Consider the following 11399-nt stretch of genomic DNA (forward strand, 5'->3'; position numbering starts at 1 on the left):
GCTTCTTTTATTCCACAACGGCAGCAGTAGAAGCAGTGTAGAGAGTGATGGATTTTCAGGGTAGTGTCCATTACTTCAACTTATTCATTCAGTTGCCTTTGTACTTCTAAGAGATACGATATTGTTGTGAGGTCTTGCCTCGGCTCTCGGCTCTGCGCAACATCCACTGCTGGATGAGAACGGTTGCCTATGATCCTATGCAATTGTTGTCGCTTCGAGGTTGTGTGGAGTTTCTTCACGTTTAGATTATTCGAAGCTAACATCAGACAAGATAGTGATTGTAGTCTTCACATTGTGATAAAACATGAATCGAAGAAGACAATGACAAAGGAAAGAAAAAAGTTTGGTAACAGACCTCCACAGTTAATTGACATCCTCAATGTTTAGCTGACCCATTGATGAAGTACTTGGTTGCCAGCTCAGTGCTTTTACAATACAGCAGACGCTTTATGAAAAAAAGTTCTACTAAAGTAGAAACAAAATGGCGTGTGATGATGACAGTTTGATGTAAATCATTCAAGATACGGTAACTCATCAAAGCTTCGTACTTTGGTGGCCTCAAAGTTATGTTGAAAGAAGTATTATTTTTTCCATTGAAATTATGAGCGATGTTCACTTAAATCAAGAAGTATCAAAGTATTCTTTGCCGTTATGAAGTAATAGTGGTGATGAACTAAATTCAAAAATAGTTTAAAATCCATTGATTGGTGTTATACTTATCTATAATTTCCCACTTTTGAAATAAGAACATCAATGCTTAAAAAGTTCGCCAGGAAATTAATACCACCCAAATTTCTTGTCGTGCCTTACAGATCGCAAGATGAGTAGGCTATTAAAATATAGCTACAGCTTCAAAAAGAGACAAAAAATTTGAGTTATATCGAGTATTTTAAATCTTTAACTTTACAGAAGAAATGCTTAGCTCAAGTTTCTGGATAGAGCAAAATATTGCTTTTAAGCCTCGCACAAGGATTGGGATAAAGATCGCAGTAGCACTATAACCCAAGGGTTCACAAGGAAATTTCTACGGTACTTGGATGGCAGTTAAGTTTTCATGTGTTGCTAATTGTTTAACATCCTATGCTAGAGAAAAATGTGTTGATTGAAAATAGTGCGTATGTTTCGCCTCTCTTCGTGGTACAATCCTAGTGGTATTGTTATGTCTCAGACGCCTGTCAAGGCTCAAGGATTGCTCACGAGATGCGAGCAGTTTACTCTTTACGCAGTTCAGGATAAAGCGCTTGAAGTAAGTATTTCGACCAATATCCTTTGCAATGCCATTAAAATTTGTTAATATTTGATAATAACTGCCATTAAAATTTGATAATAACTGTTAGTCAATATTCTTATCACTTAATAATGAAGTATTAATTCAAAGGACCATTAATTTAATGTCAGCTTATTGGAGGTTCGAGTTGATTGTTTTACAACACAGGAGGTACTTAACAGGAAAAAGGTTAAGAAAACCTGCTATAACCTAACCCTTGGAAAACTTACACTTCAAAAATAGCCTACTGATGTCAAAAATATGTTGTATAGCCTATCATTTCTCTGCATAAAATTTGAATAACAGTTGATAAGTGAATCTACAGAAGTTCCAAGTATATTCTGCAATCTTGAAGTAGAGGCTACTGAAAAGGACCATGCGGCAGGGAATTAGACTTGAACTTGTAAACTTAGTAGGCTAGTTTTTCTTTTGTTTTATTAGTAAAGTTTTATTAGCAGATACTTATACAGCCTAACTTATCATATCCAGTGATATGTATAGGCTACAACAAAATAGTTAAATCTGCATATACTGTATGTATACCTGCATGTTATCGTTGATTTGTTGTATGAAAATGACATTATATTACGCAAAACAAGATTGCCAAAGACTGTTGACCAGCGGGAACTTCCACACTATCAAATCTGGCCCGCTTAGAAAAAGTTTTGGACACCCCTGTACTACATGCACATTGCACAATGAAACTAGCACAATCTTTTCTTTGAAACAACCGTTAACTTTTTATAGATAAATGGTTAAATTTTAAAGACAAATTTTACTAAAAAAAATAGTTTCAAACTTAAACGATAATTTTCCAAACTCATCAGTTTAAGTTGCTTGATTTTTAAACGATTTCAGTTCGGTTTCTTGCCCCTCCCTCCTAAAACACAGAAAAGTAATTTTATTTACCGTGTACTTGTAAGGTCGGATTAATGTAGGCTACACATTATTGTGTTTTGTTGAAATCACCCTACTTAAGGCTACTAGCGTAGCTACATCCGCTCCTGTTCCATAGCAGACTATTTCACTCATCCTTGATTTCACTGCAGGCTCATTGCATTATATTTCTTCAAGTTGCGCATTTGTTAAACAATAATTTCTGTTTGCAGGCTTATTTATAAAAAAAAACTATCAAGTAGTGCAGCAAAATTTAAGACTTTAAAGTTACGGTATTGCAAAGTTCAGTTTAAAAATAGTTCAGCAGCAAGAAAACCAGCAATCTGGATTTAAACGGATTTTTTCCTTCTTCTGTTCATGTGGCTCCACTGAAGCACCAAGGTTCTCAACGATCAATTCGTGAGCCAATAGTCTGTCCTTCACCAGAAGCCCCGACCCGTGACCTGTTTACAACAATAGGATTTGACTCCAACCAAGCAGGATATAAAGACTTTTCAAAACCGTTAAATATGTTTTATCAACCCTCGGAACAAACAGAGCTTTTAAGAACTCAAGAAGTAAGTACACATCAGAACGCACGACTTGTTTCAAAGCGTTGTCACCCTAAAGCCGTTTGGCAAAATGAATTGTTACATGGTAGGCGTAATGTAGTGTTTGTGTTAGATAAAAAACAAGAGATTCTTTCATGTTGAAAGAGACTCTTTTGTTTCAGTGGTAGCAAAACAATGTTCAGAATTTATTGCCAATGCCAAGACTGAGGAAGATGATACTATAGATTAGGCCAGGGGTCACCAAACTACTGCCCGCAAACTGATTTCATCCGGCCCGCCACGTGCTGCGGAAATAACAGCTGTTAAGGAAAAAAGTTACCAAACTTTTAGTAAAGGACTGACGTTGCTGTTCATCATTAGGCCACCACAAATGGGAACAGCCCAGGCCAAATTTGAAAAGATGTAATGTTTTTTCAAGAGCACGATTGCCCTGTGGTGTAGGCCTATCACAGCAGGGGATAACTTTTCTAGCAACCATTCGAGTTTCATCACAACTTTGCTATTCCACCTCTGACTTTGTTATTTATTGCGCTCAATTCAAGTCAATGGAGATTTTAAATAGTTGTATGTCTTTTCGCAATCCGGCCCGCAGCTGTTAATCTCGCAGCAATCTGGCCCTCAGAGAAAAAAGTTTGGTGACCCCTTGATAAGGCTTCCGTAACTGTTCTTCAGCCCGTGGCACAATATTGCAAACTTGTTATTTATGCAATCACATTTGCCCAATAACTTTATTGCTTTATCAATAATCATTTCTACCCATAGGCTAAGTCAGAGGTGTACGGATCCAAGATTTTTAGATCCTGATCCTATCCTGTGTTTGCTTTTTAAGATCCGGACCCGGCAATTTGTAGATATCTAAGGTCCGGATTCGAAACAGATCCGAGGTAATTTTATGTTTGAAATTTTATTATAAAAGTGTTTCACCACACGCCAGTTTCACACTTTTGTAAAAGCAGTTTACAAAATGGATTCATGAAATTCAGTAGCTTACAACGTAGTAGGCTAAGTGCGTGGTAGCCTACTTAGACCACTACCGTAGGCGTACATCATACTGGCTGACAACCACGTATAACACTTTTGGTCCCTACATAACAAGCATCCTTCCTGACAAATGTTGCCAGGAGCAAAATTTTACAAACATTCATAAACTGTAAGGATCTGGATCCTGTTTCCCTTTAAAAAAACATGATCCAGATCCGATACGGATCCAGGAAAAAACTGCAAGATCCGGGTCCGGATACGGTTCCTGTACACTTCTGCCATAAGTGTAGTAATAATCCGTGACAGAAGCTTTTTGTTCGTCGTCGTGTGAGCCTCTGGGGCCGAGGGTCTATTCTTTTACTACCCCAGATTCACGATGTTTCCGGACTACACTGGAAGGCTACTAGAGAGCAGCCAGTCTTTGGTTTCATCATCCATGACACGCAGACCTTCCACTCCGTTAGGTGACTTGAAGATGGAACAGTCATTGATAATGTGGTCTGCGGTCTGTTCCTCGGCACCACATTCACAGGAGGAGGAAGAGGCCATTCTCCATTGGTGCATGGTTGAGCGGAAAAGCCCGACGCCCGTACGAAGACGGTTGAGGCTCACCCATGCCTGTTTAGGTAGTGTTAGGCCGATGGAGCGTGTGTCGGCGTCGGGGATGAACGAAGGGAGTCTGGTGGCGTTTGACTTCCATTCAGAACTCCATTTATGGTCCGCCCAAATAGCCGCAGAGATGTCTTGTACATCAGCTTCGTTGATAAGAAGTTGAGCGGTTGGCACGAATGGGTGTCTTGATTTCAGTTTGCTTTTTTGTTGAAATTGCTTTTTGTTGAAAAGCTTTTTGTTGAAATTGATTTACTGGTTTCGCGTACAATCCTTCAGGTCTACTTATTGCTTTAAAATAAATTTGCTTAAAGTGTCATCACACTAATATAGGCTACGTTTAGATGGACCAGAGCGGAAGATTCAATGTGCCCTGGCAAACCAATTTAAGGGAGTCTTGCACAATCCTTGGTCTTCCCAGAAGCAACGATGTAACCCATGTATCGCCCTATTCTAATCCCTCCCTTCCGTCTGCATCCTCAACTTCACCATCTTCTTACATAAATGAACCATGTGATTCTCAAACAAAAAATGGATCCAGAAGCCTGGAACACAATGCCATCATTTATCCATGGATGAAGAGAATACATAACAGTCATCACAGTAAGTTAATGTTTTTAAAACTTTCAGAGCAATACTAGACAACAGAATGTCCAATTCTGCCACGCTTAATAAAGAAAGAGCTTTTTATGGTATCCAGGCTATATGGTACGGTACTTGAAAACTTACAGTTTTCTAAGGTTTTCTAACTAAATAGGCTACACGCCATTTTGTTAGTCGTACAAAGTGTTTCGACACTGATTAAGAAGATAACTATTTCTTTCCCAAGCTGACCATTCATCATCTCAAACTTTCTGTTGTGGAATTGAAAGCTGCACATCATTAATTATAATTTCTGTCAAAAGTTTTTCATTACTCGGCTACTATATGACTGATGCGCGTGATCTATGAACTATACATTGCTTTGTTTATGACTTTATTCTTATTTGATTTAACGAAAAAAATGGATGATTTGGCAACACTTCTCGATGGGAGTTAGGACTTAGGAGAGCCAGAAATTGTTGTTGTCACCATGCAATACTTCATAAAACACTTGTTGTTTTTAAAAATTAATTATCCAGCAAATGGAACGAAGTTTTCAGGACTGAAAGGTACATATTGCCCTTCTAGAATTGTCAATCACAATTCAATTTTATCTGATAAAAGTGAAACTGCGGTAAAAATAGTAAACAGCTCAGGAATGCAAGGTTAAGATTACAGACAAGGGTTTTATTATTATAAATGATAAATAAACTAAAATATAAATTACGATTTACATATCAAAATATGTTTGTAACTAGCCTATTACTTGAAAGCTTTTGCTGAAATTAAATTTAGAGCTATTTTTTTAAAATCAAGTTTGTCATCTACAAAATAAGAATTCTGCACAAACAGAAAATTTAAAATTAAATCGAAAAAATTGGTACTGGACAGTGTTTAGAACCGACAAAATTTTTTTAGAATTCTGGCGTTAACTACGTAGTGGCTGGGAATGGTGGTTGGTGGCTGGTCAATGAAGCAAGGCGATAGAAGATCAAGTGATGCTTTCGATTTCTTCATGCGATAGAGCAGTGGTTCCCAACCTGGGGTTCGCGGACCCCTTGGGGGTCCGTGAGAAAGCATTTGGGGGTCCGTGATAACCTTGTTGAATTTGGAAAAAAAACTTTGTTCTATATGCACGGATGGAACACCAGCTATGCTTGGGAACAAATCCGGATTTGCTGCTTTAGTAAAAAACGAAGCTCCTCGTGTGGTTGTTACCCATTGCTTCTTGCACAGGTACGCCTTAGCAGCAAAAACTTTACCAGCAAGTCTCAAAGAAATTCTGACGAATTGCGTGAAAGTCGTTAATTTCATCAAAAGCAGAGCTGTAAACCACCGTACTTTTAAAGCGCTCTGTCAAAAAGTGGGGTCAGATTACGAATTGCTTTTGTATCATTCTGAGGTACGTTCGTTATCTAGAGAAGTTTTAAAACGACTGCAGCAGCTAAAAAATGAGGTATCAACTCTTTTGAAAGCCAAAGGAAGTCTCCTCTCAAAATTGTTGAGAGTAAAAGTTTTCTATACGGCATGGCCTACCTAGCCGATATTTTCGGTCATATTAACAATGTAATCGTGGCATTCAAGAATCAGGTGTGACAATAATTGATGCAGTTGAAAAACTGAAAGCGTTTTTAGCCAAGTTGCCGGTTTGGAAATGTAGATTGGAAGCAGGTAATTACGCCAAAGTTCCAATGTTAGAAGATCTTATCTTGATGGATGAAACTCAAAGAGAATGTACTCTTTTGATCTCTATGAAAGAAAAATTTTGCGCACACTTGGAAACCTAGCAAATCTCATTTCAACGTTATTTTAATTTAAGAACACCTGCCGAACGGAGTTGAAACATGGATTTGAAATCCTTTTCTTTTTGACTTGAACAATATTAGTGATGACGATCTCAGTAAAGATGACCTAATTGATTTGAGATCAAAAGAGTTATTACGCATTGAATTTCATTCAAAAACTATGGAAGAATTTTAGTGTTCACAACTGCAAACGTACCCATTCTTGACAAAGCAGGCGATTATTGTTTTGTTACCATTCATAACCACTTACCTTTGCGAGGCAGGATTCTCAGATCTTGTTACAATAAAAACTAAACATCGAAATCGCCTGAACGTTGAAGATGACATGCGTGTTGCATTGTCAAAGACTCAACCACAGTTCAGTCGTTTAGTTCAGGAAAGGCAACACCAGCCCTCATTAAATTTGCTTACGTTGAAAAAGTTTCGGCATGGCACTTTGGGTCATCTTGATATTCAAATACTGCTAACATTTCTTGAACAATTCATTCATTTTCTTATTTGAGCAACTGTTTAATCTGATATTTACCGCAGGAGTCATAGCGGCAATGCAATATGACACAGTACAGTAGTTGAGTAGCATAATTATTACAATACTTAATAGTATGTTAATTGAGTTTCAGGCAAAATTTAAGTAGGGGTCCGCAGAATTAATAATTTGTCTAAAGGGGTCCGTGACAACAAAAAGGTTGGGAACCACTGCGATAGAGCGATTATAACGCGTAGGGATAAGCCTCTAAAGCTGTGGCTGATGTAGAAAAAAAAAGTTGTGAGAACACTAAAGATCTGACAAGTCAAAAAATTTTCATAAAAATGTAAAAATGCAAAATTTGAGGTTTAAGGTACAAAATAATGCAGTAGGAGGTAGCCAATAGGGGCTTGCCCCAAAAAACCTTTGAAAAATTTAACTACGTTTTGGTCGCTTATAAATGCGTATTCTGTTGCTCATTTTTGTAGCAGTTAGAATTAAATGTTTTGATTTAACTTTGAAGTTTAATTTTAAATTGTTTTGTTGATGATGACGACATGAGAATTTTAATAATTTTTGTTTTTTAAAAGTTTTAAATAACCTTAATATGGTAGCCTAATGAGAAAGATACATTGGCCTAACGTTCAAACGTAGTGAGACGTCGGATACATGACATGACGTATCCATCTATTTTTGCATATAAAATTTGCGGTAAAAACCGCAATTATTCTCCTGTTGAGAAGGAGCGATCTTCCTGGTGTCAGCACTACCTGACTACTCACTATAGAACAGCGAGCATTGTGTTTCGCTAACCATACCGGTGTAACCTTCACGCTAGCCATCAAGATTTTTCCAAAAACATGTTCGCTGCTCTATAATGAGTAGTCAGGTAGTGCTGACGCCAGTAAGGATCAATTCTTCTCAACTGTGCATATCCTTGGCAACAGTTAGTTTAGTTGTTTTCTTCCACAAAGGTAAAGGTTCAGTTGACTGACAAAACCAGCGGTTGAGATTACTGGTGCGTGCGATACTGATGCATGAATTACTGGTGCGATGCTGATGAGCCCAGTCTCATGGGAGAAATATGTGTTAATCGCTGTCAACTCTATAGCTACATTTGACTGCGAAGAAACACAATATTTTCCTGGTTACATTGCACTATAATATTACATTTACAACACATGAACACAAAACTTCTGTGCTTTAGGCCTACTTGATGTTCACGCAATATCCAAATTTCGAAAATGAGTTGAAGGTGCCCACTGCCCACTTTTCGATCTAATATTGTTTCTCAAACCCTTTTTCGCCACCACCCAAAATTTACATGTCATACTGAAATATATTAAAGTGTAGATTAATAGTAGCTAAATATATTTGATGTAGGCTTTTCATTAAGTTTGTAAAACTACTTTTTATTTTACTTACAATTTAATATTAGGTATCCTATAATACATCTGCCTAAATCCTTAATTTACTTCAGGTGAATCCATGGATCCTTGTAAACGAACCAGAACTGCATACTCGCGTTACCAGACGCTGGAATTGGAGAAAGAATTCCATTTCAATCGTTACCTGACCAGAAGACGTCGTATTGAAATCGCCCAAACTCTTAATCTTACTGAAAGACAGATTAAAATTTGGTTCCAAAACAGGCGAATGAAGTGGAAAAAAGAAAACAAGCATACGTCCTTGCATCCGAATTGTTCTGAAGATAAAGAACCCTTCCAAAAATAATCCAATAAGATGAATTTTTGCAACTGAAAAACTAGTATTGTGTGATCTGCAATGACGTTAAAAATACATTGAAACAAGGTTAGATATAGCTTTGCTCTCCTAAATAAGATAGAATAACCCTTCGTAGCTTAATAAACGATTAAGCTTACTTGGTACAAAACAATATGGAAGTAGGATCTATATTTGTGATTACTCTAGTCTGATTTTTTTTAAATATTGTTTTATTTTCTGTGTTATTCCCCAAAAGACGCTAACCTTGTGTCCAACTGCTGACATCAAGTGGGGCCCATGTCTGATATATTCACTGACAGGCCTGCCCTATACTTAGAATAAGGCGTTAAAAAACGTGTTGTCAGTAATTATTATAGTTTCACGTTGCAATACCCATTGGAACATTTCGGTGTAACTAGTATGTCCGGGTGGTTTTTGTGTGTATAATGTCTTTAACGTGTAGCTTAACGATAGTAGGCTACGTCCGAATAAACAAAATGGTAAAGTGCGCACATGACAACAAAATAATTTCGTGGGGTCGTAGGCTACTAAACGAAAGCTACAAACAAAATCATTTCTTGACATAGAAATTTGAAAGTTAGCATGGATAAGTAGGATGTGTGAACAAAAAAGATTAATTAGATACAAGTATTCGGCACGTGCAGTGGTGCTGATTTCAATCATCTTTATGACTAGGCTGTGATAGAATCCATCTTCCTCGTGATACAACATAATGAAAAACTACGCGTTGTGGTTGAAACTGAGCGTTTCCCATTCCACCTTTTGATTTATGGCTGGTGATAGATAACTTCGTAAATATTTTGTAACTTTTTCGTATTCGATGAAAGCGAAATGGCGTCAGTTTTTTTTCCAAATTGGCTAACTGTATAAAAATCAAAATGGCCGAGAATATCCTGCAGTTTTGTAAAGATGCTGACGCAGTGATGACATCATTTGTGTTAAAGCCTGTCCACCTGTGCTTTCCGACGTAGCCTATGACTCCACAATTGATTGTTCATTTGATTGATTTATCAAACTGGTTAGATTGATCAACATCTTTGTGATCGCTTCTGAACCGGGCGCATGATGGAAAACTCGACATTCCTGTTCGAAGTTTGTAGGTGGGAGGATTGCCGTAGCAAAGGTGGGCGAATTGGAATTTCCAATTGAAATGTTGAACATAAACGTTTACATTATGCTGTCATTCTGGGGGGGTTTCAGCTACATTCCTACGTGTAGTTTATCTTTTATTTGTTCAGTTCTGCGGTGATTGATGTGTTTTTAGTGCTGAAAAAAATTGAAAAGTGTATTGAACTTAGCCTATAGTTGCGTTTGTCGATAAAAATCTCTTTTGTGCAAGTAATTTTGTGTTTTAAGCATCCCACAGCAAGTCTTGCCCCGTAAAAGTAGCCTGCAGGTTGTACAATCAGGCTTACATTTTTATTACTTGGTGAGATAACAAGGCTGTGAGGAGAGTTCGAATATATTTTTACTTAACCCTGTTGTGTTAGAGACACAGGAGTAAGGCAACCAAAACTGTTGAGCCGCATGTAGCCTATACGCCAGCAATTAAAATAAACTGAACTAGCCTAAGCTCGGTTGTGACAAAGCGTGTGGTTTAAAAACTTTTAATCAAATTGTCTTAACACCATGTGCAGTATTTATCCCGTGTTTGTAGCCTCGTAGCAATAAACGTGGCCCATACTTATTCGACATGTTGTGCAAATATATTTGACATTTGGTCACCCGCAATAGCTCGGTTTAAACTCTTGGGGTGTATGCTTGAGCAACACATTTTGGAGCAAAAGCTAGAAAATTTTGCAACAACAGAAACAATTACCGTAAGTGTTTTTGTGCCGGGTAGGTAGCCAAACGCCCCCTGGATCCGTATTCTCTACAGCCGCGAAAAGTTACCCTAATCTTTAGAAGAAAAAAAATGTGTCGTATGATCTTTGAACAACTCTCAGGGCCCAAGGGTTTTTCAAAATCCAAACGACACAGTTTCTTGCTTTTCTTCGCCGTGTGTTGAATCGTACAACGCAACACAAACAGAACACGACAAACTCCGACTAAATATTTCCGCCCATGGCTATCTGGAGATGCGGCCTGATTTGTCACATTTTGTAGATTTTGATTACAGCTACTGCTAGTGTTTGACTGACATTTTCTGACATGTTTTGACTTTTTGCTGTCTCTTAATGAGAAAAAGGCTTTTTGCTGGCTTGGGGAAGCAGTAGCAAATAAGAAAAAATAAGTTGAAAAACGCTCAATCCGACTGTTATTGAAAAATTAAGTCTGACTAAAATCTTCGAAATCAAATTGTGTTCTGGAAATTTCTGCAAAATGTAACAAATCAGGCCGTATCTTTAGGTAGCCAACTAGCCATGTTCCGCCCAATGTTTGTGTAGAAAAAGAAACGTGAAAAGCACTGTTCGTGAACCTTTAGATTTAATATGAAGGCAGTTGCCTGAAGCTTCATGGCTAAACATTAAACAAGCACATTTGAAACCACGACT

The 11399-nt window shown here is 37.7% G+C and overlaps 1 protein-coding gene across 2 annotated transcripts; it reads left to right on the forward strand.

The window, feature by feature from the left end:
* The first annotated feature begins 2382 nt into the window (after nucleotides 1-2382).
* LOC145768462 (homeobox protein Hox-A5-like) lies at nucleotides 2383-10577 on the forward strand. 2 transcript variants are annotated; one of them, XR_014288941.1, is made up of 4 exons: nucleotides 2383-2721; nucleotides 4650-4908; nucleotides 8639-8970; nucleotides 9928-10577. XR_014288941.1 is itself a non-coding variant. In XM_082579958.1 (3 exons), the coding sequence occupies exons 1-3, from the start codon at nucleotides 2674-2676 to the stop codon at nucleotides 8890-8892; spliced, it is 561 nt and encodes a 186-aa protein (XP_082436084.1). In that variant the 5' UTR covers nucleotides 2383-2673; the 3' UTR covers nucleotides 8893-10577. The 2 variants fall into 2 exon arrangements, 1 of the variants encoding a protein (XP_082436084.1); XM_082579958.1 differs by having other exon boundaries at nucleotides 8639-10577.
* Nucleotides 10578-11399: the final 822 nt, after the last annotated feature.

This window comes from Aplidium turbinatum, chromosome 4, assembly GCF_918807975.1.
Source record: "Aplidium turbinatum chromosome 4, kaAplTurb1.1, whole genome shotgun sequence".
Lineage (NCBI taxonomy): Eukaryota > Metazoa > Chordata > Ascidiacea > Aplousobranchia > Polyclinidae > Aplidium > Aplidium turbinatum.